This window comes from Phoenix dactylifera, chromosome 10 (genome assembly GCF_009389715.1).
Source record: "Phoenix dactylifera cultivar Barhee BC4 chromosome 10, palm_55x_up_171113_PBpolish2nd_filt_p, whole genome shotgun sequence".
Lineage (NCBI taxonomy): Eukaryota > Viridiplantae > Streptophyta > Magnoliopsida > Arecales > Arecaceae > Phoenix > Phoenix dactylifera.
The window spans coordinates 6,112,166-6,137,970 of NC_052401.1; the positions used below are offsets into that span (position 1 = coordinate 6,112,166).

Below are 25,805 nucleotides of genomic sequence, written 5' to 3' on the forward strand. Positions count from 1 at the left end.
CTTAAATTAAGTCTCATATCGGTTATTTGCTGGATAGATTTTAGGTACTTATACATGATTAAGAAATCCAAATAATCCCTTCCGGATAGCCATTTTGGATGAGGTCCTCGGTTGTTATACTTTGGATGTACATTAGTTTCTAAGCCTAAGCAACCTCAACATAAATGGGGAATGGCTTATGTAAAGAAACTGTTTTAACTTTAATACCACTTCCATCACATTGCCCAACTCGTCCTCAATATTGAAGACAAGTATTGCCTTGGACGGGATCTGATGCGGGATTTGCACCCCGACACCAGCCCGCACACCGGCCGAGCAGGGAAAGCATCCGCGTCCCTTCCAGAGGTATTGTCCGCTTTGGGGATCGGGTGAACCGGCCCAGCGGCTGCCGCCCCCCCGCACGGTTTTGTCCCCATCAGGGCCCGCTCCAGGGATCGGGTGAACCGGCCCAGCGGCTGCCGCCCCCCCTCACGGTTTTGCCCCACAAAAGGGCCCTCTGGAGGAAAGGTTTGCACCTCCTCATTATAAGGCACAGACCTTTCCGTTGATTAGCCGATGTGGGACTAAACTGGGAACCCCATCCCATAACACAGCCCCCCTAGCGAGAAGGTCTGTGCGTGGCCGGGTCCCTTCCTCTAGCGCCATCTGATGCGGGATTTGCACCCCGACACCAGCCCGCACACCGGCCGAGCAGGGAAAGCATCCGCGTCCCTTCCAGAGGTATTTTCCGCTTTGGGGATCGGGTGAACCGGCCCAGCGGCTGCTGCCCCCCCCGCACGGTTTTGTCCCCATCAGGGCCCGCTCCAGGGATCGGGTGAACCGGCCCAGCGGCTGCTGCCCCCCCGCACGGTTTTGTCCCCATCAGGGCCCGCTCCAGGGATCGGGTGAACCGGCCCAGCGGCTGCCGCCCCCCTTCACGGTTTTGCCCCACAAAAGGGCCCTCTGGAGGAAAGGTTTGCACCTCCTCATTATAAGGCACAGACCTTTCCGCTGATTAGCCGATGTGGGACTAAACTGGGAACCCCATCCCACAACAGGATCTATTTTGTAAATCCTTACAAAATATTGAGTAACAAGCTATAAGCATTAAGAAGATCAGCAACTTTGAGATTTGTTGGAGTGTCAATGTTGATCATAGTTGGACTATTAAAAGTTCATGGATCATTTCAAATATCAATCTTTGTACCATCATGAATCATCCATGAAAATTTGAGAGGACAATTGAAGGAAACTTGTAGAGCTCCCTTCAGATTCTTGAAGATCTACTGTCAGCAATGGGATAACAAGCATATAGGACCAATAGACAATTAGCATGAACTAGAGAACTCAATAAGTTGTTCGATTCTAAACAATTTTAGCAGCCAATTTGGTCAATAGAGCATAATGCCGGGCACTGAGAGAAGGGACTCCGAAACCACGATTACTTAACGAAATGAATCCAACAACAGAGTACTCCTTAGCCAAAATAATTTCTCATTGAATGTTCAATTTCAGCCACAATCAACTTTGGAATCACCATATCTGCCATCAAATAGATTGAAATAGAAGCTATCAATAAGGACCAATTTCTCCATCATAGAAAGCCATCTCCGATCGATCATTCTGGAGGGCGACTTGGCCACAGCCGTCGGATGGATTCGAAGGGGGTCGAGGGATGAGAGCACAGACCATCCCCTGATCCGAGACATAGAGTTGATGATGAGAGATGGGGGGGCCTTTCAGGCCAAGCATGTATTCAGATAAGCCAACGGGGCAGCTGACTAGGTGGCTGCCTACATGGCCCACCACTCAGGGTTTACCCTTTGGTCTGGGGAGGGGGAGTTGCCATTGGCACTCCGCGAGTTGTTGTATTTTGACTTTATTGGGTGTATTCGTACACGTCTTGTATGAAGCACCCGTTTTAAGCAAAAAAAAAAAAAATGAAGCCATCTCCATTTCTATCCTTTTGGTCTATCCATCACCTTTTGACTTAATGGACTGAAGTCGGAAGTTGGTAGCTTTTTATCAGTCAATGGAGCAATAGATACTTCTAAGGAGTATCACATTCAGAAATGCAAAGGATTGCGATTCTTGGGCTGAACGTAGCAATAGATTTAGGTCCTGTTTGGGGGAGCTTTTGGAGGGCCACAAAGCACTTTTTGGCCCTCCAAAGTACTTTTAGATAAAAAATAGTGTTTGGTAAAATTTTCGGAAAACTGTTTTAGCTTTTGCGGGAAGCTGAAAGCAGCTTTTGGGGAGAAGCTCCAAGTTGGAGCTTTCCGAAAATGTTGTTTTCAGCTTTGTCAGGTAGCTGTTTTTTGGACCAAAATACCTCCATTTAAATCTCACTTTTTTTCCCCAAAACCCTCATCCCGCCTCTTCCTCTCTCACCCATCCTCTCCCTCTCCCTCTCCCTCTCCCTCTATTCCTTCTTCCTCTTCTTTTTTTTTTTCTTTTTTTTTTTTGATTTGGGAGTTTGTGGCTACCCACGGTGGCAGGCTGGCAGCCATCATGCCGGCCGCCACCCATGGTCGGCGACCCCTTTATATTTCAATGAAAAAAATAATAAATAAATAAATAAATAAAATAAAATAAATAAAAAAGAAAATAATAAGTGAGTGGCAAATAATTTGATCTAAATAAATAAAAAAATATATTAGTAATTATTTAACCAATTTTATCACCTAGCTAGAAAATTTGTTAGATAGATAAATGGTCATTAGAAGGATGAAAAATTAATTTACACTAATAATTATAATATTATATATATTTATTATTGTATTATACTATAAATATTATATTATATTATATTATATCATAATACATTGATATGTTATGTTAAATAATTTAATATTATATTAAATTATTATTCTATAATACATGATATTATAGTACAATATTATAATAATATTATAGTACAATATTATAATAATATTATATTACATTACATTAATATTATACTATATCATATATTTATATATTAATATATATTATATTTTATTATACTCTGTTCTATAATACTGGTAATGTCCTTTATGGTCATTTTGTCACACAAAAGTATTTTATCAGTTTATTTACCAAACACTTGTTAAAGTGCCACTTTAGAAATGTAGTTATCAAACAGCAAACAACTTTTTATAAATGCTATGTTTCAGACAGCTCTACTTCCAAAAACTCTACTACTAACAGTTTTCCCAAATAGGGCCTTATTAAGATTCACTCTTTGGCTTGAGGGTGACAATATTTGCTCTACAATACTCCTTAGTTTGCAAGCATTGCTCATAATAGACTTTGCAACCAAGATACAGTCACCTGCAAATAATATATGTATACAATGTATCCAAGGTTGTAAAAAAGTAAAGAGGTGATATGAAAATACAAGAAAATTGAAGTCCATGCTCAGGTATTGGGATAGAGTCACAACCTTTGAGTGTTTGTATAAACTTGTAGAGATAGTATGTGCATTGCATATGTTGAATACTAGATAAACTTATATATTGAATACTAGCCAATCTTTTATATGTATATAAAGCAAGGGATGGGGAAACCATCCAGTCTCATTAAGATAGGAAAGAAATAAAACAAGAAAAATGACAAAAACAAATAGAATACAAAAATAGGGACGAGAGAAGGAAAAATGAATTAAAAAAGAGAAGATAGAGAAGAGGTTAGTTCTCTTTTTCTTTTTCTTTTTCTTTTTTTTTTTTTTTTGGGGGGGGGGGGGAGTAGGGGAGATAGTATATGCACATGTGTAATATATAGCTGCAAATGAGTTGGGTTGACCCGTGACCCGACCCAATTTAAAGGACCCGCAGGGCCAGATCAGGTTCTAAAATTGGACCCGTTCAATTTTTTGAGTCAAGACTGGGTTTACTAAATTTTTACCTGACCTGACCTGACCCGTTTGATTTTTGAAACAATTTTGGATTTTCTACCCTGTGACCCAACCCAACCAAACTAGAACTTGGTACACCGTTAGGGCCTATAGCGGTCCTTAAGGATCTCTAACTTTATTTCTCTAATCTCTTCTTGTGTTTGAGAATGAGAGGAATGGAAAAGACCGTCTTTTGTATACTATCGAATGGCATAAATTTTACATTAAGACTTATGTTGGCATATTAAATGAGAACACCCATTCCCTTAAGAAAGAAGTTCAGACTAATGAAAGGCAAAATAGAGTATAATTTTTCTACGTGGAAGAAGATGGATACATGATGAGTCCTTTGTAACTATTGAACTTTGTCATGTGTCATTATCAAAACTATATTCCTCATCTTGGCCCATACATGCTTTTCTAGTAGTATATTTAGAAAAAATAATAGTAGATGCATTATAAAGAATTTAGGAGATATCACTATTGAATAAAGATGATTAGCATAGATGTAATACTTTTCTACTAAAAAAAATTTGCATATATGAACAAAAAGTTTTTCTTGTAGTTAACAAGGTGGAGTCTATCATTATTAGGTTAGTTTGTAATGGCATCAATCCTTGATGCTCATGCACTTTTACTTGTATGGTTCTACATAACATAGTTTTCACTCGTTACAAAAGAAACCAAGTACAGAGATCTAACCCGGATCTGACTTGGATCTGACCCGAACCCGACCCAAATCCAATCCAGATCTGAATTTTTTGGATTGAGACCGAGTTATACATGAACCCGACCCAACCAGAATGATCCGTTAGGTCCGAAATTTTAGCCATGGATCCAATTTGTACAGATTCGACCTTCTTTTGGGTTGGGTCGAGTCTAACATGAGGACCCGAGTAAGAAACATGGTTGGGTCGAGGTCACTCGTAACCCGGTCCAACTTAACCTATTTGCACCCCTAATTAATAGTAATGTTCTCCGTAAGAATCCTAGAGTTAAAGATTCCTTGTTGAAATACAATTGTTCTTTTCAATTTTGATTTTCCAGCATAATATAGTGGTAAACAATTCCCATACTATTTTAATTTTCTAATTTTTCTAGGAAATCTTAGAGAGGGTGCCATATTAGCAATTCATATTTACCGAGCCTTAAAATAACATAATCTCAAATTTATTATGACCAGAAGCAAATTGAGAGCAGGCATTAAGCGGTTTAATCTACAAGTTGACAAGGAGGTAAGATGATGGTCTTAGCTACTTAAGTCTGCTCAATTTATCAATTATGAGGATACTATTGTCGACAACAAACCACAAAAGATTCTTGCTTTGGCATAAAGCAAGCTCATCAATTGAGAAAAGTATACAAGACTTGATGTTGAAGAGAACTATTTCATTTCCATTATGATACCCATTATGTTCATGTAATTCAATGGGAGAAAGCCAAAAGCAGCAAGTTGTTGATCTCTTTAGTGAGGTCCGAATAGGGTTGGCAATTTATGCCCCGGCTCATAACTAACCTGGTTCAAGTGGATTCACATTTCGCACAAATAGGTCCAAGTTATAAATAAGTCACTCTAACCTAACCTATTTAGTATTTTGGGGTGGGGGGGATCAAGTCATAACCCAACTAGTTTAAGATCCGTTTAACTTGTTTAAGACCCGTTTAATCTATTTAAGATTTGTTTAATTCGTTTGACCCATTTAATCTAATTCAACCTATTTATTTACATGTTATGTGGGAGTTAGTTATCTGTTTAATATATAGGTGAAGTTCATATTTGTATTTTTGATCAATTAATAAATAGGTCAATTTTAGATTGATAGATATTTGACTCAACATGTATTTGACTGCACTCACTCGATTGTCACACCTAGATCCAAAAAAGAACTATTCCATTTAAGAATTGAAGCTACAAAACATTTATCATCTTCGCAAATATTGAATAAGTTATAAAAAAAAATTTTATAAGTCAAAGAATGGATCCACTACTCTTCCCCCAATTGAACAATTTATGAGCAACTTCACCATTGCCTACCCCAAGTACAGGGTCATGTAGCAATCTATCTTTGCAATGGGTAACTAACTCACAAAAGGGTGATGTTGTACTCATTAGACTTTTACTTCATTCCAATAATCTTCATCATCGATAATATTTCAAGAGTATCAAGGATCTCCATGGCTTGTCTACATCGTCAAGTGTCTTCTAGGGTCATCTTCCAAGCAAGGCCAAGTTTATATTGCATTCAAATTGACTTAAGTTGTAATATGCATTTCAATTACTAAGCACAGATCTATAATTTTTTTTCCCTTACCTTTTCAAAGCATTTTTAAGAAATCCCTCCTTATTTTGCTTCGGAAAATATAGCTTTTAGCCGTACGAGAGTATTACATACTTGTCTTCACCCCTTCCAAATACCAAGCTTGCCATGAACAAACCTCCCATGGTCAAGCTTGCAGTATAAGATATTAATTAACATTAAAACGACAATCTATAAGTTTGTGTTCTTTGTCATGCATGATTGTCTCCATTCCACCTGATTCTTTTTTATAAAGTATAGTTTTATTCTTGAGAATCACAAAGGAATGCCCTCTTCTAAGGGTATTTTTAGTCCCCTATAGTTTATAATATCATGTTCATTTGCACGTGACCGAGTTAATCTTTGTTAATTGTGGATACTTATCCCCTAATCGTTCTAAACCATCCCCATAACAAATATAAACTTAGCATCCAACAAGAATCTCATACTCCTCCAAGACATCCTTTGCGTTGGTTTTTTTCCTTCCAAGATCCTTTACTTTTTCTTTTTTTTTTTTTCAACGGTAGCTCACGTCAATCTGGCATGAATGCTATCCGCAATATTAAAAGAAATAAAATGACATAAAGTTAAGAGAGCCAAAACAATCTCAGTCTACAAAATCTCTTTTGAGTGACGAACGGTAAAAGAGATGACCCAGTATTTACCTCTCAGAATATATGGACAACCTAAATCGAACGGCAATCTGGCACTAATACCTCAATGAGTAGAGGATTCCTTTGAAAGAATAAGAATCCATACCCACCAAGGTAGCGTGACCAAGAGCAGCCTTGGAGCGATGGGCTATCCCAAGGAAGTTGCACCCAATCGACGCCTTCCACGTCCCCCTCCCCTATCTCGGCATTCCCCAATATCGTTATCCCCGCGAGTCCAAACTTAGGTACCAAGAAAACTCTATCAACCACTACCTTCATGACACGTGGCCTGCACCTTTCTGGGTCCCCGACTACGTATTCGCTGGTGGGCCGGTGGCCACAGAATACTAAAAGTCCACGTTAATGGTTCTAGACAGGGAGACACATAATGCGTAGTTTTAAGGAAAAGAGGAGTATATTTAACAGCTTGGACGATCGGACGGTGGAGATCGCGGAGAGGGTGGACGATCCGATAAGGTGGTCTCGCGGGAGATCAAGGAGCGCGTGGCGATGGGGAGGGAGCTCCCGCGCGCGGAGAAGCCGCCACGCGTCCGCCCCCGACCGCGAAGAGATCCGTGAAAGCCTCCCAATTTTAGTAAATTATCGTTTGCTCCCTCCCGGCCTCCGTCCCTCTTACTCTTTGGTCCCTTCCCTGCTCCAAAGAGGAAGAGATCTCTCCGGGTCTTCGTTTCCGTTGCCTGGCGTTTCTCCCTGCCCCTCTTCAATTCCGTCTCTCGTCGTCGGGTTCTTCTCCTCTCTTCTTGCTCGAATCCTAATTCGTCGGTTTTCGCGAGAAAGGTCAGTTTTGGGTGGGATTTGTGATCGGGATTTGGGGAGTTTGGTTGGATCGGGTTGGTATTGGGGGACGTGGAGTTTGGAGGGGATTAGAGTCAGGAGATCTTTAGATTTCTTTTTTTTTCGTTCTTTTCGTTTTTTTTGTTGTTTTTGGTTGATCTGGCTAGGTGTGTAGATTGGAAAAACGAACAAGAGGCTCCGTGATATTTTTGGTGCTGTATTTTTGTTCGCTATCGAAAATTGAGGGCTTGTCATATAGGGTTTCTATTCTGTTAGATAGAGAAGCGAGGGAAAAAAAAACCAGCACGATTTACATTAGGTTAAACCATTGAACGCAAAAAAGAGGAAAAACTAGGTGTTGATTCGGAAAATTTGATTTTTTTTGGTTTCTCCGTTTTTGTTGGAAAATATAGATCCGGTTGTCTTCCCGTTTTAAAAGATTAGAAGATTTGGTACAAAAGAAATCAGAAGGGAGAAAAGCTAGGGTTTCTGTTTGGGTTCGATAGGAGTATAGGATGACCTTAAATTTCTCATCTTATTCTGTATTCCCTGCTTCAATCCGTGCGGATGAGGATTTTGGATCCGCCAGATGTGATAGGAGTGCCGAGGGATTTGATAAGCCCCCCTTGTCGAGCCGGGGGATCGAGAATCCTTATGGCAATGGAGGGGATGGAGGGAGGGCGGACAGGAATGGTTCTTGTGATCCTGTTGATCTTTTGCCGTCTGACCCCTTCGGGATGGAACTGAGCACCACTTTGAGCAATACTTTCACTGCGATCGCCGGCTGGATCGAAGATTTCAGCCTAAATTCTGGTGATCGCAAGCTGGGAAGTGGTGCTTTTTTTGAAGGTCTGAGTTACCATTGGGTGTCCCAGCTGAACTATGGAGGTGCCTATGATGGTTGGGTAGGGCAAAGATCCTCGGGATCATTGGGATATGAAGCTAAAAATGGAGTTTTTAAGCATGCTGTAGATGTGGAGGAGTTTTCAGACTCCGGGGATGCTGAAATAGCTCATTCTAGTGGAGGAGATGAGGGTGCTCCACATGAGGGTTTGCTTTTTGCGCTCGGCTATCTGGGTGTTCAGGATCTCCTCTCTGTCGAAAGGGTCTGCAGGTCACTGCATTCGGCAGTTCAGAATGATCCACTCTTGTGGAGATGCATCGAGATAGATTCTTTCTTAAGTGAGAAGATAACTGATGATGATCTTCTGCAGCTATCAGAGAGAGCTCAGGGGAACTTGCAGTGCCTGATCCTCGTGGGTTGCTCGAGGATCACGGACGATGGTCTGAAGCATGTGCTTGAGAATAACCCAAGGCTAAGAAAGGTTTGTACCAGATGGACTTCTAGTTTGAGTTTGACTGTTATTACGAGATTGTCTTGGCTGTGTTTTTATTTGGTTATCGAGGATTGCTGTTCTCTAGAAGTGGTGATTAAATTCCTTTTGCATGCATTATCTTGCAATTGTACAAATACTCTTTCTATATTGATGCCATTCCCTGTTCTGTATTGTTCACCCTTTGGTGGAGGCCATTCAGTGTAGTAACTTTGGTTCCATGTATTGTTTCTTCAATGAGTACTAGTTAGTTGCTATTTCTTATTTTCTTTCCAATCACTGTAATAACTGGTGTCAATATTTGCTTGCATTTAGACAATTGTGAACTCTGGATTTCTTTGCCGGAGAGCAACTTGACTCTCTATTTTTTCTCACTTCATTTACATGCAATAAAATGGGGCTATTCACTAAGGGAACTTGTACAAAACTTCCCATGCTGTTGTTTAGGACCAGGAAACTTCTACCTAGGGTGGCCTATGTGATTCGGAAACTCCCAAAAAACTCGAAAGCACACACCCACTTCCTAGGCAATTTGGCACTTCCTCACTCAAAGTGTTTTTGTACATTTCTCTGTAAAATGTACACCTTTTGCACCCACAAAGTACCTACGCCCATATATGTTTCTGGCTCTGGCTGTTGCCCTTTCACCCATTGTCTATATCTGCATCAGATGAGACATATATCAATTTGTACTTGTTAGTGATGAAACAATCTCACTTTCAAAATACTTTGTCATCAATTTTTTTATAACGGTGGCTGTTACCACTCCTGCAGCATTCCTGACCTTCAATTTTTGTAGGGCCACTAGATTATTAGGATTGCTTTGCTTTTCCAAGTACTTTATTTGCTTTTCTTTTATGATAGATTGCATCTTCTGTTCTTCCTTTCATGCCCATGATTTTGATTCCAAGGATACTACTTTGCAATCAAATACCTAAGGTTGTGCTTTGCCATTGTGCACATATATAATATGTACTCAATTCGTACTTGTTAATGATGAACCTCATTAGACATGCTCACTTCTAAACACTTTGTCAACAATATATTGCAACCATGACTATGACCATAATTAGCAAGTCTCAATAGACATTGAATTGTTTTTTGAAGCTATGCAATTGATGCTCGTTAAAGAGCCCTAGAAAAAGGCATTCACCATAATTAGCAATATTTTACCCCATCTGTGAATGAAGCAACTTTTATGGTGGCTCCTTTCTGGTTTCTGTTTTTTCAATTGCTATATCGTACTCCTATACCACCTCTGACCTTTAAATTCTTTCGGCATTGGACCTTGTGTTATTTTTTTCCTCCTTCGAATGAAAGCTTGCATTACCTATTCTGCTTGCCTTGTACATGGTTTTGATTCCAAATTTGCAATTTTATAATGAAATTCCTAATGATGTGCATTGGCATGGCATTTCTCATCATTGCACAGACACTTGGTTATCCAATTATTGAAAATTTCAAAAATATCTTGATGATTTCTATTTTTTTCTTTAGTATATTATGGTTGTTAGACTGGAATATCTTTCTTCTATTAGAATGTCATCCCCCTGTCGATGTGCTACTCATAATAGCTTTTTTCAATTTCTGTTTATAATAACTATATGCTAGAGGTGGGAGCACATTTGAAAGTCTTGATACCAACATTGCTACCCGTATCTGTTCTGGTATAGTCCTAGTATATCATATTTTGCAGGCATGCAGTATGGTAGTTAGTGCTAGTATAGCAAAGTTGAGATCAACAAGGTTTTTCAAATTGGAGATCTGGGCCACCTCCATTGGTGATGAGACTGATATTGACCAAGATCTCAATTTATATTAGCCGAGATGGAAAATGGGGAAAAAAACAAAGTATTGAGAGATTCCAGGATATCGGCCAAGTTTTTCAGAATCAAGATATCAAAATCTCAGTAAATATAGTTAGTCTAAAATTACATATCATTTTAAGTTGTTAATTTGAATATTTAATTAGCAAATAATTTATAACACTCAGCAGGTGATTAGGAGATAGTGGCCAATATTTTTCGTATCATATCAGCTTTTTATGGGGGGATAAATTGATTTATATCAATGGAGATAATGTGGGCCAAAATGTTGATTATACATCGTATTAGTTAGTGTCTGTACCTCAGCCAAGATGAAAACCCTTTGACGTGATGGTAAATATGGTAACAAGAGGAGTATTGAGTACCATTCCATCATTGGTATTGTACGGTATGGCCAGTACTGGTCAGTATGGCATGATACTTAAATCCTTGATGGGAGTTTAATCAGACTAAACGTTAAACTGATGCTTCAACTACATATTCAGTGGGTGTTCGGTCAGACTTGGTCAGCTGATATTTTAGCTAGCTTTATGGGGGTGATCTTGTTAAGAAGTCAGGCTCCAGAAGTTCAAGTTATATTTAAACAAGACTTTCAAGAGGGCTGCTGCTTGGGTATTTTGCAAAAAAATGCCTTTATTCTGATCCCAATTCTGTTGGAAACCATTCTTTCAACAAATTTTCCAATATGCTTCTTCCAATTGTGCTTTCTAAAGTATTAATAATTGTAGTCTGAGAGTGGTGGTAGACAAAGTCCAGAACTCACTGTATTTAATGAATCTGTGAGGTTGAAATAATCTGCTTTAGAAGTTACCAGGGAAAAAATGGTTTTATAGTAATAACTTTTGGATCAGTATAAAATCAAAGCAACTCACTCCTCAACTGGCTTTCTTTGAAATCACTAGGTCTTTAGTTTTAGATTTTGTAGATTTCTGTTCTTTCAACATGTTTCTTCTGATCATATTTTATTATCTACTTCCAAAAATTTAGCTCTAATATGTGAGGCTGTACTAACCAGGGGCCCCAATGTTTCACTTATTCTTAAAATCACTACCTTTTTCTTAATTTTGGTTGATGATGGTGGTGGTCAGGTAGAGGATGGGGGGAGGGGATTGTGTAAATTGTTAAAAAGAAAGAGAAAAATCTCTGACTATGCCTTTGGTTTAAAATTGTTTGATGATGGATGAAGATTAATTGATTGAAGTAGCAGGACTATTTTATCGCAAAGAGAACAGGCCCTTAGATTATGCACCAAGCTATGATGAAAATTGAACTATGGGCATATCCTTTGGCTTAGCGCTTTTACAATATTTCAATGTTTCTCCACTTGCTATACCTTTGGCTTAGCGCTTTTGCAATATTTCTTTTTCTTATCTATTGGACTATGGGCATATCCTGTTGGATGGACTTTTTTATTGTGGTCTATCCTTTGTCTTTAATTCTATACCTGCCAAGGCAACTCCATGGGGGTGCAATGTAGTGAAGTTTATCAGTAACAAAAGACAGGCAGGTGCCTCCGCTCCTGCCCTGCTGTCTAATATTTTCTCTACCTGTATCATATGACATACATATATAACATGTACTCAATTCCTGGAACTGAATTATAATTAGATTAATTTGTCAGATTTGCTCGCTTTTAAAGATTCTCTGGTTGACATATTAGAACTATAACCATGACCATGTTGAGCAAGACTCAGTAATCAATGAATTTTTGTTGAATGAGTAATGCTTTAGACTCTCATAAACGAACCCAAAAAGGCAACCAGCTCACTGGAAACCACGGAAATCCAGCTGGGATCGACATTTTTTTCCCAGGGCTGAGTTCAGTGCTTTTATTGGCCCTCTCTTTTGGGTCTCTGTGATTTCCATTTTTCTAGCTAGCAGTCACATGGGTGATGCACATGGGCAGAAATCCTAGGTCTTCAATTGGAGAGTAGCAGTAAAGATTGTTTCATGCATGAGAAAACACATGGATGGCTGTGGTTAAATAGATTAGAGAGAGTACGTTTAGTTGGGATTTTTGAGTTGGGTTGCAGGATTCGACGAGATTTTTTATTTTATGAGACAGTTGGCTGAGAATTCAGGATTTGAAAATCCGGATTCTTATTTTATTCCTCTATCCCACCTGATAAATGGGGTACTCCCCCTAATCAAGGGAGTTCTTGTGCAACAGTCTGTTGAACATCTGATGGACTTCTCGAATGTCTTGGAAATGTCTTATGGGAGTTCTCATTATACAGTAGTATGTAGAGTGCTGTTTATCACTGCCATACTACATCAAAGTCTTTTTACATTGGAATCATTAAAGTGCTCTGACAAGTATATTATAATGACATTCCATATTTTTAGTGAAATGTTATTCCATTCTGTATTCTTCCTGAGTGGCATGTGATATTTCCATGCCAAATATAGAATTTTGTAATATAACACCTAAAGGTGTGCACTGGCATGATGCATCATATAGTTGCATAACTATCTAGAACTATTGAAAGTTTTAAAAAGATTCTGATTTCATTTTTTGTCATCTCATATTATGCTAGTTGAACAGTAGTATGTTTTTGAAATTAGAATTTTCCCTGTCTGTCAATATGCTTTTCATAATTGATTCACTTTTCCTTATTAAGAACTAGATGTTTGAGAAGGTGAAAGGGTCGCAGTCAGGCTCCAGAAGTTACATTAATGCATAAACTGTTCATGTGAAGCATGTTTACTTAGACCCCAGAGTCTGCTGATATTGAAGGTAGACTTCTTGTGGTGGCTTTTTCAGACTCCAGAAGTCGAAGTAGTACTTTAACTAGATTGTTAAGAGGGGTGTTGGTTATGCTGCAGAATTTCTCTGGTTAGAAGTGGGGGGAGATCCACATACCATGCATTACTGTTATCGATAAACAACTACTCTACGGATGTAACATGAATATTTTTACTTTACTGGCTCTGGCTTTCTGTGAAGCATGGGTTCCTTTGTTTCCATAATTATTGAAAACGCCCTCCTGTAGATATGCCTTGCAGTATATATCTCTGTGTTACTATTCTAAATATCAGTAATTTAAACAAGACAGACTTGCTAGAGAAGTCAGTGGGATTTAACAATATATTCGAAGATGATATTCATTGGTCTAGAAGTTGTCCTGACAAGAAAAACGGTGTTGTTCTGCACCAATGTAATAAAGTAATAATTTTTTTGAGATATTTATTTTGACTTATCACCACTTAACTGGATCTAGAAGGACAATATACTATTGAGGTCCATCTTGCAATTACATGATTTGCTGATATTTTTATTGTCGTTTCAATTTTCCTTTTCAGATTATTCATTGAAATCATTTATGTGATTATGAAAAACATGCTCTTTGTCTTGCAGTTGAGTGTTCCTGGATGTGTGAGGCTTAGTGTAGAAGGCCTCATTAATGCCCTAAAGGTTGTTAAGTCTTCAGGTATGCTGGGGATAAAACACCTCGAACTCGGTAGGCTTTTTAGTGTATCACAAGAACAGTTTGAAGAGCTGAAGTTCTTATTAGGCACTGACCAACTTCAGCAGCCGAAATCTCGCAAGCCTCGGTTTTATCACCTTGGCCGTTCTTCTCTAGCCTGTGATGATGAGCGTGCTATTGATATTGAGATGTGCCCAGGATGTCAGAAGTTTAAGCTTGTCTATGACTGCCCTTCAGAACGCTGTCATGGTGAAGTATCCAAGTGTAGGGCTTGTGATGTTTGCATTGCAAGGTGTATCCAGTGTGGGAAGTGCATCAAAGACTGCAAATATTTTGAGACGTTTTGTCTTGAATATCTTTGTTCAGGTTGTTGGAAGCAGCCAGCCATGATTCAAGAAAGCATGGAGAAGTAAATTGGCTCCAACACGCATCTCGTCAAGTAAAGCATGATATCATTCACTGTGTTCTTCACCTGGAAGCTGAACTTGTTATTTGGTTGCATAATACACCACTAGGAAGTTCTAAGTTGAGGGCCATGTTAGCTTTTGTTCTTTCTTGGTCTACCAGTTTGGGAGCTGGCAGCTTTGCATTGGCAAGAATTTGAATTTGCTCGTGCTCGACTTTGTGATATCTGCCTCCTGATCCTGGTCGTCATGGCTTTTACCTTTTTTTTAAATATGGAAAAAAAAGAAAAAAAGAACAAAAAAGGGAAAAAATTAAAAGGAATAGATAGATGGGAAGAGGAGAGGAAAAAAAGGCCAAAAAAAGGAAAATAGAGGAAGATGAGAGGGAGATAATCAGATATCTACTCATAATTGTCAACTGGATTTGGCTGGCAGAATGTATGGCTAGAGCTTGTAGCTGATTGCCAGGGTAACCCAGCTTCAGTATTGGGTCGGATTGCAGTTGAGGCTGGTATGTTGCTTACTGAAAACTTTTTCTTGAATATTTCTCTATGCAGAAGTCTCCATGCTCATCCCATATTCCCTTCTCCTACCAGGCACAGTGCTGAAGATATTTTATGTTCATGCCACAGCTATCCTTTTCTTCTTAAAGATGTTTGATCCATGTCTATGGATCTGCTATATCCAGTGAACATGAAGTGCTTATGCAAAACTGGCTGTGTGGAGTTAAGACCTTATTGGTTCTCCTAGGAGGCCCGACCATTCCCTCTGCCGGGTGGATTTTAATAGTTTACATGTGGTATGCCTTGGTCGCAGAGAGGAGAACAAGAGTTATGTTTGGATGCACAGAATCCTTCGTCAGAAATTTCTGCAGAGATCTAAGCAATGGTTTGGAGTACATAACAAGAGGAATAGCAGAACCATCTCATCTGCTTTGATTACAGGATTAAAGATCCACGACTCATATGGAGGCCATGCTACTTTGTCCTCATGCTTTGTAACAAACAGGGGTTTTTGATTATTCTTGTGGTGTTTGTTTCTGATATAATGCCGAAAAATATGAGGACTACTAATATCAACAGTCACATACTGTTTTATTTTAGTAATATGCAGTTGAATAAAATGTTTCTAATGACTATGTTCCAAGTTTTAACTAACAGGGACCTGCATTCTTTTGCATTATTTGTGAGAATGCCCATCGCTGTATAAAAGCTTGTTTGCGAATTTTGGCTCTCAATGCAGTCTTATTGTTGCATCTGATTGGTTTTCTGAAAGATAGGTAGGCAACTTCTGATTCAACTACCTGTGATCATGTAATTGGTGTATTTTAAGTCAGATTTGGACCAAGTGCTGTGGCTCATACAATGACCTAAAATAAGTTATACTGACATGATTCGGTGGGTTATTGTGACAAACTTAGGGTAACATTTTGGGTGTGGTGGCATTGTATCTTGAAATTCCTGGAAGTTTATTTTGCCCTGATATTATGGCATGGAAACTAGATCATATCATTGCATGTTAACGGCATGTCTTAACATATTTGTCACAATAGAAGTATCAATTACAATGCTATATATGAACATCTAGTAGAAAATTGTATCTACAAATACAGGTTGCTGAGCCGAGTTTATGGTCTGCTGGTGAAGTAGCTGGAGGTTGGGTGTAAGTAACCCAAGTTCAAATCTCTCTCAATTTTGGCTGGGCATCTTTCTGTCCTTGTTCTTGGAGAAAAAGAGCATGTAGTTCCCACTTGCCTGATTGGAAAATCATGCATGTGTTACCAACCATTATGCTATGCATTTATCAGCATATGTGATCTCATGTGATGGATATTAGCTTAGCTCTCTATCTGAAGAGCATGATGGTCATCCACCTCCCATGGCTATGTATATGAACATCCATGGCTTTATTTTTTTCAGAAAAATGGACTGTATATATACATATCATTGCTAATAAATCATATAAGAGCCCTGCCCATTTAGAATGATCATAGAAAATCTTTTCTTCTTCTACCTCTAACATTATTAAAATCTAGTATCATGATCTATCCAACAAAAAAGCTTTTAATGCCAGCATGCTGTCAAGAAGTTTTCGGTCTCAAACATTTTATCTCAGCGTATTCAAATGTTGGCATATCACTGGCCTTTGGAGGAGGCTTTGGGTTTTGAATCGCATCAAAAAGGATGCATCTTGATCCTATTACACCCACTAAGAAGCAACCTTACTCCATGGTTCTTCACAAGATACCACGAGAGGTGCATTTTTGCACAAGGAATAATTGGACAAACAAGTTTACTTTTAAGTATCAAAAGCGACAATTTCTCATCCACTGGCAATAAGTATCAGCCACAATTTAATGAAAATATGTTGCATGAAAGCAATATTAATGATGTTAATAATATGTCACTAGAACAAATAATAGGACGAGAAAAGGTGCGGAAACAAAGCATTTGCCAACTATTTGTTAGACTTTCTTCTGTAGTAAGGAGGGTTGTTCCAATAGTCAATTTTGCTTTTGAAGAATGAAGTGTGTTTTGTTTTTGAGATCTGATCTACTGAAAGATGGCATGCAGCCAATAAGAGTGAGGAGCCCTACAAGTTTGACACCTACATTAATTTCAAGATGAGGCTGGCCAGAATCTAGTTTAGAGATGTGTAGTGTAGGCCATTTGCATTGTTGAACCCTTGAATAAAACTAGGCTAGAAATTTTGGGCTAACTGTTGCTTAATTCCATTGTTCAGGTATAAAAAAAGCAAGCTTGTTCCACTAGTGGGTCAGGTTAAACTTGGTATTGCCTATTTAGTTCTGATAGTAGAGTTTAACCCAACCTGACTCTACCCATCACTTAAATCAGTCCCACCTGCTAGGGGTTTTAGTGGGTCAGTTTGGGGTTGGATTCAAGTAAAATCTAGCCCAAATTTCATAAGAGGAGTGGGTCTGCATTCAAGTTTCCTTCTAACTTGGGTTCAGATCAAGGACTTAACAACCAGATAATATTTATTTTAATTAATATCAGTATATATTTTAGTACTATAAGTATATACTTTAAAGATCATTTCTCTCAATGTATGATAATTTTTAATAAACGACTGCTATTTTAGTACTATAAGTATATACTTTAAAGATCATTTCTCTCAATGTATGATAATTTTTAATAAATGACTGCTATTATATTTTCATAATGAAATTATACTGTTCTCATGTGCATGCTGTATTTTTTTCCTTTTATCATATTAAGTAGCTGCCACCACCTATTCAAACCAAGAGTCAGGGTTTTTTTTGTATGAATTGTAGACTCTATCTTAACTTGGGATTTTTTCTATCTAAATTGAAAAGATGGCATTTATATAGTACATACTTCGGTATATGCACAACTTCTGTTGATAGATTAAATACATTCAGATATTTACAAATCTTCATATATACGGTTCTGAATAAATGTCTTGATTTTTATATAGTGCTGTAAATATTTCTCATCTATGGAAGCTTTTTTAAAAAATTAAGTTTATATCTTTTTTTAATAGTTTATATACAGAACTTTAAAAAAAATAATAATAGAGCCTGAGCATATGGTATGTGGACAAGTCAATTTGCAGTCTGTGTTGTCCATCAAAACATTTCTTGATTTGGTCATGCATAATGCCACATTTCTTCCTTAATCAACCTTTGGAAGCATGCATGAGCAAATGGAATGGTCTTGCCAGGAAATTTGACGACATATAGCACCTACGACGATATTAGTGCATGATCAGCATGCAACCAAGCCTTGATTCATGCTTCTTAAACATGAGATCCAACTCTTACTTAAAGCTTAATGAATCTAAATATGAACTTAAAGTTTGCTTAGGTTATATGCAACATAAGGTTGAGATAGAGCATAAAATAAAAAGAAAATTAAGATACTGTAGCCTCAAGCAAAGAGAACAGCTTTTGCAGAATTCTAACATGAGAGAGTTTTTTTGGAGGGAGTTGCATTCTGAAGTGAAAATAGAAATACGTGATTCCTGTTTCACCATTTGGTTGGGAGGAGTTCTATTCTCATAGAGGAAATGGGGATGCCTCAATCCTCCCAAAACCAATCCTTACCTCTCCTCTAGTATTCAAATCCTATTCCGATTCCAAGTCAAGAAATATAGCCATTCTAATTTCTATTTTTCGATTTCGACTCCCGTCGCCAACCAAACACGCCTTAACCTAGGCCCAATTCAATGGTTGATTGAATTAGACCAAATGAAAAAAAAATGAGACCAAATGGACCCTTTTTTAAACCTAATCGCTGTCCCCCCTCTCAAACGAGCAAAATGCGTTCAACAAGGACCAAATCCTACTAAATGAAGGTTGCCATTTCTTCAAATACCAAATATAAAGTGGGTGCTATTCATACTGTTAAAGGAGAAAACTTTAAACAGTACACAAATCAAACCACTAGGAACGAACAAAATCAACTCGGAAAAGGGCACAAATTGCCCAAATAAAGAAAGAAATTAGCACAAAAGAGAGCAAAGGTTTTTTAATCCATTTGTGAACTCCAAAGAGCCCGAAAAAAGGACTCAATCAAGACGGGGAGAAGCTGCCGCCTTTGTAAATACCTGAGAGACGTCATGGAGTGCCCGAGCGCTGCATCCTAAACCCAGAGTCGCCCTTTGCCGCAACCCGAGCGGAAGCAACAAGGGACCATTGTCGAAGGGGAATATTAACGAACAAATGGGCGGGGTTCGATTGAAATGGGAACGAGAGGATGAGAGCTTCGAGGAGGGCGAGTCCACCCAGTAGGAAAATAACGGTGCAGTACCAGAGTACGTCAGCCGTCTGATTCAGATCAGATGGCTCAGCGCTCCAAATAAACAATGGGTATATCTGGTAATCTACATGCATATATCTATACATATGTATACCTGTTTATTTTTCAAGACGAGGGAGGGAGGGAGGGATAGAGGGAGAGCGATGGAGAACGGAAACCATGGAATCCCTGAGAATGCCAACGATCGTAAGATTTTTGTTTTTTTGATCGGAAAAAATAGTCTTTGTGCTCTTCTGGCGTTTTTTCTGATGGTTTTGGGGTTTCCCTGATGGATTTTTGGGGCGTTTTACAGATTGCCCGGGGCCGCAGTCGGACTCGGCGGGGAAGGCGGATGCTTGCGCGGGATGCCCTAATCAGCAAATCTGCGCTACGGCTCCAAAAGGCCCTGACCCTGGTATATATGCTTGCTGTCAACTTTAATTTTCCATGTTCTGTTAAAAAGTTTCAAACTTTATTCTTATTTCTGTAGGAAGAGATAGCACTTGATAGGTTTTCTTGGTGTATAATTTTAAGTTTTGGTAGTTAAAGTTGTCTGAATTGTCTTGAATTTTTTTGATTTGTTTCCTTGAGCCCTTGACTGCCTTTCGCCTCCCCCCTTGACCCCCCTAGGCACCTTTGCCTGTTGGAATCCCGCCTCGCCCTCCACCTCTAATGTCTTCTGCTCCCCTTCCCTCACCGCCCTCCTTGCATTGCGAGTGCCACCCTCGCCTTTGCCTATTGTGCCATCTCCAACCACCTCCAGTTGCCTTCAAATGGGCCAATTTGCCTTTTTTCTGTTGCTTTGCTCTAGCCTTATCTCTAGGTTAGCAGACTCTCTCTTGCCCTCACCCCTCCCTGTTTTTGCCACTCGACCCACGATTTGAGATACTTCTCCTTTGAACTTCAATTCTGGATTGTCCGACTTGTGATTCCTAGTAGATACAGTTCGAAAGTGCAGAATCGTGGTTCCAGGTCAGGTGTAGCAAATATATGAGGTGATTTCAGCTTCTACTCTCCAAGTAATATGATATACTGGTCAAGTTTGGCTGAAGAGCTACAATGATCTCTAGTTGCATACCCCTGACAACTTCAAATTATAAAGCTGAAAACAAATTTGTGCGATAAGACTTCATATTGTTCCTTATGTCTTAATTAAGATATCACCATTTAGAATTTACTATATGATATTCTAAATAATTTTTGACAAAATCTGTATATGCATGAAGGCTATGCTTTGAAGGATCTCATAGTGGTACTGTAGCCTGGATGGTGTGGTAGAAAATTCCATTGTTTCGTTTTTTATTATTTAATTTACGAAGTATTTAATTATTAATGCATTTGTTGTTTTCAGTGTGTTTTTCTGAATCATCATTTTCCTGTTTAGAGGTTCAGTTCATTGTAGCATACCAATCACAGATGCTATTTATGCTGCAGTGCCACGACAGTGATCATGGCTTATTAGAGTGATTTAGTTGCTCTTTTATTTCTGTTTATGTTTAAATTAGGGAGTCCTAATGTAAGTTAATAATGACCTGCTAGTCAATTAAAATCAATGCTTTAGTTTGATGTTTAGTTTAGGTTATATCCAGATTTAAGAGTCGTAATTGCAGTAGGATTAGTGATTGGTTAGGTTTATCAAAAGGGAGAAGTGGCCAGCTGTGGTGGTGGTGATTTTGGAGATATTACGTGAGATACATTGGAAAATAAGAGGCCACAGCCCATCTTTCTCTTCTTCTCTTCTCTCTTCAACATCCTTCCTTATTCTACTTCTTTTTGATGATGAAAGGGAAGGCAGCATGCCACCCTTCTTTTATTAAAAGCAAAGATTATGTACAATAAATAGTGTTCAAGGAGTTTCTTGTAGGAAACTCCTAAAAAAGCCAGTTTACAGAGAGAGATTAAGATGAGGAGCTAAGAAGGTCGAAGAACCAGCTGCGGCAGAGAGCCATGTACAGCAGGCTCACAGCAAAAAAACGGAGGTCTTCTCTAATGTCTTCTACTGGGAGATTGCTGCAGTGATAGCTGGATCAGAAGCAAAAATTAATGAACCAACGAGAGAGTCTGATATGCAAGCAATGGGATCTTCTAACCAATTTTCAAGGTGACAAATAAGTTCAGTGCTCGGAATTCAACCGAAGTTGATGATATTTTCTTAATCTTCATCCAGATTGCAGTGTATGCTGGGAGCTGCTTGCTGCTACAAAGAAGAGACCAATCTTTGAAATAGTTGAAGGCATTCTGGATGATAATTTCATTGTCTCATTCACGAAAGAAAGGGGTAGCTTGAACTGCCAGCAGGAAGAAGTGTCATTTCGAGCTGAAGCAACTACTTTTGAAGTAACAGAAAGAAAAGCAACGATTGGAGTGGGAGAGTCAAAGTTGAAAAGAGGATTCCTCACTTCTTTCTCTCATTCAAAACCGTGCATGAGATGTCTGATCGGCCAAACAACGGATTAAGGAGCAAGTTCCCTTCTAGTACTCTTTAAAGCTTGGTCTGGTCAGATGATGCTGATTCGAGCAAAATATCCACAAATTCCTCTCCTTCCAGTAAGGCCAGGTGAAGGCTGCAATGACCATATGTATAATAGGCTGGAGATTTTTAGGAAAAGACTGTGTCACCCAATTGAGGAGGAAGGACTGAAATCTTGAGGGGGGTGGTGGGACATTTAGTGATGAACTGATGATATCCCAAATTCCCAAGTAGTTCAGACAGGACAGAAACTGATGAATGATTCCTCTGAAGCATGGCAGAAAACACATCCACCAAGGGTCTTTCCAAGCTTCATGCTGAGGGTGTTTCTTGTGTTCAGTTTGTTTTTGAGGCAAAGCCAAAGAAAAAACCTGACCCTCAGTGGCACTCAAATGGTCCAAAGAGATTTAGCAAAGTTGCAGTTGATACCTCTTTTAATGGTGAATTGGTACAGAGTGGCTGAAGAGAAATTTCCTTTGGTATCATTTTTCCCAATGAGCTGATCATTTTCCATCTCAAGAGGAGCACCAGCAAAGATTTTGTCAAGTTCTGCATATTCTTGTTGAGCTTGTTGAGAAGATGGGTATGAGGTAGAAGCTTCTACTTTTTTGTTCTTGAATTGAAGGTCTCTCACCAATCCAGATTTTCTCTAGCTGAAACCATATAAGGTGGGAATAGAGACTTCAAAGGCACCTCACGGATCCAATTGTCTTTCCAAAAAAGAGTATTGTGTCCATTTCAACTTCATAAAGGATTTGATTCCAGAATGGATGAAAAGAATGTATCATGTTGTTCTAGAGTTTAGAACAACTCCTCTTGGGTTTACAGCATTGAGAAAGTTTCACTCTTTGATAGTATTTCCAATTAAGCCTTTCTCTACAGGCCTGGGTCATCTTTAAGGTATCTCCAACCCCATTTTGCAAGGAGTGATTGATTCATGAGAGAAATATCTTTTGATCCTGAGACCTTCTTCCTCCTTTTTCTAATAGACTGTTTGCCAGTTGACTTTAGAAGAGAAATCAGATGATGAAGCTTGATTTCTCCAAAGAAACCCTCTTCTACACTCGTCAATTCTTCTGGTTACCCAAGCCGGCAGCCTAAAGAGAGACATGACATAGAGAGGAATTGCAGCGAGGACATAGTTGACCAAAATGAATCTACCTCCGAAGGATAGAAGCTTACATTTCCAAGCAGCAAGTTTTGATTCAATTTTTTGAATGAGCTGCAGCCAATCAGGAGGTTTCCTGGTGTTAAGTGGCAGACCTAGGTACTACAGAGGCAGAGGAGAGAAGCCACAGTTAGGCCATTTGGCCCCCCTATCCCTGCAGCAGACTCTTCTGTGAGGCTAGACACCAAGATTTTCTGATAGTTGATAGAGAGCCTAGAGATAAGTTCAAAACAATATTGGGTGATTTTGAGGACCGTCTATGCTCTTTGATAGCCCATCGAAAAACGAGGGTCTCATCCGCATACTGCAAGATTTTGGTGCCACCAAAGGTCCAAGGAGAGCCTAGTCCTTCAGAAATATGAGAGAGGGCTGTGCGATCATACCAGCACTAATGCACCCATCCTTATTCTACTACTTATCAATATTCTCCACTCCCCTTTCTCCCATGACTGTTTTATTCTTCTTCTAAAATTTATCTCTACTGTTATGCTGCAGAATACTGGTTTATTTTCTTAGATTTGGCAAACAAAACTGATTTATCTACCCCAATTGAGATCTGCACCCTAAATCTTGCAGCAGAATTATTTCTGTAGTCTTTACATCTCAGTAAGGCTACATCAATTGTATATGTATCATCTATAGGTGCATGTGGTGATCAATTGTGAAGTTGCTTGTTTGTATCTTGGTTTGGAAGAGACTTTATTATTTCTATTACCATTATTATTACTATTAGTATTATTACTATTACTGTTTATATATATTGTTATTATTATTATCATTGTTATAGTACTATTTAATTTATCATCATCGTCGTCGTCATCATTTTGATTATTGTTATTTTTTGTTGGAGAGGGTGTGAGAGCGGGGAAGGAGGTTCAATAAGCAAAAATTGTTGTGATATTCTATGTTCAGCAGTGTACTGGATATTAGAAATTATAATGGAAAATGCTTGAATGATTCTAAATACTGTATCGCTTACTATGAGAAAAACCTTATCATTTACAAATTGCAACTTCAGAATTCAAAAGATTGTGCTTCTAAATACTGTATTTTTTACAAGGTGTGCTTCTTTTTACGAATTTAGAACATTAATCTTCTTTGATGCCACCATGTTATGTTTAAGTTATTGATGGGACATCTAATTTTTCTGTCAGACTTGGTTGCCATAATGGAGAGAATGGCCACTGTTAAACACAAAATTCTGGTTTTATCTGGTAAGGGGGTTGGAAAGAGCACGTTCTCAGCCCAGCTTGCTTTTGCATTGGCTGATATGGACTACCAGGCTGGCCTCCTTGACATAGATATATGTGGGCCGAGCATCCCTAAGATGTTGGGCCTTGAAGGGCAGGACATCCACCAAAGCAACCTTGGTTGGTCCCCTATATACCTCGAATCAAACCTTGGGGTCATGTCTATTGGGTTCATGCTCCCCCACCCTGACGAGGCTGTCATATGGAGAGGTCCGCGCAAGAATGGACTCATAAAGCAGTTCCTGAAGGATGTGCATTGGGGAGAGCTGGACTATCTCGTGGTGGATGCTCCACCTGGGACATCAGATGAGCATATTTCAATCATGCAGTTTCTACAAGCCACAGGCATAGATGGTGCAATAATTGTAACCACTCCACAACAAGTGTCTTTGATTGATGTGCGTAAAGAGATTAGTTTCTGTAATAAGGTTGGCATCCAGGTCTTGGGTGTTGTGGAAAACATGAGCGGCTTGAGGCAGTCAATCTCGGACCTCAAGTTTGCAAAGTTCAGTGAAGCTGGAGATGAGAGCGATGCGACGGAGTGGGCACTGAATTATATTAAAACAAATGCTCCAGAGCTACTCTCTGTGGTTGCTTGCAGTGAGGTGTTTGATAGTAGTAGAGGTGGGGCTGCAAAGATGTGCATGGAATTGGGTGTCCCATTTCTTGGAAAGGTGCCATTGGATCCACAGCTTTGCAGGGCAGCTGAGGACGGCCGGTCATGTTTTGCTGACCAGAAATGCAGTGCAAGTGCACCTGCTCTAAGAAGAATCATCGAGAAACTGGTCGCAGCTTAGCTATAGTTGATACGAAATTTTAATATTACATGCTAATATGCAGCTTGCATAGTTTGTGTTTATAAAAATCAAACACTGCAATTCACTTCACGCCATACACAAAGGTTTTGTACTTCACTAGTTGCTATGCTTTGATCTTTGTATGGAATGGAAGAAATATCACCAGATTCTTGTCCATTCTCTCTCCCAAATTGGGTCTCTCCCAAAGGTATTGTGTTACTGCTTCCTTTTTGGTCAGATGGGTCTGCAACTGACCTAGGAAGAAATATCTGGATTGCTTGCATATAATTTGATATCTGCTTAGGTTGAAAGGATTAATTTCAAGCCCTGTGACAGCCTTGTGCCAATTACTGAATTGCTACACTGAACAGTGGCATCAGTGAGGTTAGGATTTGCTAACTAGTGTGTTATCTGTGATTGAAAGGTTCTTGGATCATGATGGCGAGTGAGATGGCAGGTTGCATTATAAATCATTGAATGGGGTCTAGTAATGGCCATCGAAGACTGTTGCATGCCTTCATAGTACATGACATGGAGAAGATTAACGTTTTGAGTAGGGAGGACTCGTCCTGCACCTGGGACAGTGACAAGAAGCTGAGAAGGAAACTAACAATTATGTGCCATGATAATGTTTACAGCATTGCTTGCGTTTTTATTTTACTGATAACAGCAAACAAGTCTGAGTGTCACAATACTTGTTTTATAAGTTTGGCACCCAAGTAAAATTGTGTTAAAAGTGTTGAAGCACC

At 39.1% G+C, this 25,805-nt stretch overlaps 2 protein-coding genes and 1 long non-coding RNA gene across 4 annotated transcripts; 2 read left to right on the top strand and 1 right to left on the bottom strand.

Annotated features, from left to right (window-relative positions):
- Window positions 1–7,387: 7,387 nt before the first annotated feature.
- On the top strand, window positions 7,388–15,746 carry LOC103723311 (F-box protein SKIP14). 2 transcript variants are annotated; one of them, XR_001880338.3, is made up of 3 exons: window positions 7,388–8,923; window positions 14,117–15,101; window positions 15,187–15,746. XR_001880338.3 is itself a non-coding variant. In XM_026800035.2 (2 exons), the coding sequence occupies exons 1-2, from the start codon at window positions 8,114–8,116 to the stop codon at window positions 14,597–14,599; spliced, it is 1,293 nt and encodes a 430-aa protein (XP_026655836.1). In that variant the 5' UTR covers window positions 7,388–8,113; the 3' UTR covers window positions 14,600–15,746. The 2 variants fall into 2 exon arrangements, 1 of the variants encoding a protein (XP_026655836.1); XM_026800035.2 differs by having other exon boundaries at window positions 14,117–15,746.
- Window positions 15,356–19,496, bottom strand: LOC113461007. The gene is made up of 2 exons (XR_003382889.2): window positions 19,181–19,496; window positions 15,356–16,344 (listed from the first exon to the last, which is right to left on the bottom strand). It is a non-coding gene; the product is annotated as an uncharacterized LOC113461007 (long non-coding RNA).
- A 1-nt stretch (window position 19,497) lies between these two features.
- Window positions 19,498–25,233, top strand: LOC103723312 (cytosolic Fe-S cluster assembly factor NBP35-like). Its single transcript, XM_008814196.3, has 3 exons — window positions 19,498–19,578; window positions 19,685–19,786; window positions 24,164–25,233. The coding sequence occupies exons 1-3, from the start codon at window positions 19,536–19,538 to the stop codon at window positions 25,054–25,056; spliced, it is 1,038 nt and encodes a 345-aa protein (XP_008812418.2). The 5' UTR covers window positions 19,498–19,535; the 3' UTR covers window positions 25,057–25,233.
- The last annotated feature ends 572 nt before the right edge of the window (window positions 25,234–25,805 follow it).

Coding starts and splice junctions, on each gene's coding strand:
- LOC103723312 (XM_008814196.3), top strand. CDS start 19,536: ATGGAGAACGGAAACCATGGAATCCCTGAGAATGCCAACGATC. Junction 19,579..19,684: donor CCCTGAGAATGCCAACGATC/GTAAGATTTTTG, acceptor GGCGTTTTACAG/ATTGCCCGGGGCCGCAGTCG. Junction 19,787..24,163: donor TCCAAAAGGCCCTGACCCTG/GTATATATGCTT, acceptor TTTTTCTGTCAG/ACTTGGTTGCCATAATGGAG.
- LOC103723311 (XM_026800035.2), top strand. CDS start 8,114: ATGACCTTAAATTTCTCATCTTATTCTGTATTCCCTGCTTCAATCCGT. Junction 8,924..14,116: donor ATAACCCAAGGCTAAGAAAG/GTTTGTACCAGA, acceptor TTTGTCTTGCAG/TTGAGTGTTCCTGGATGTGT.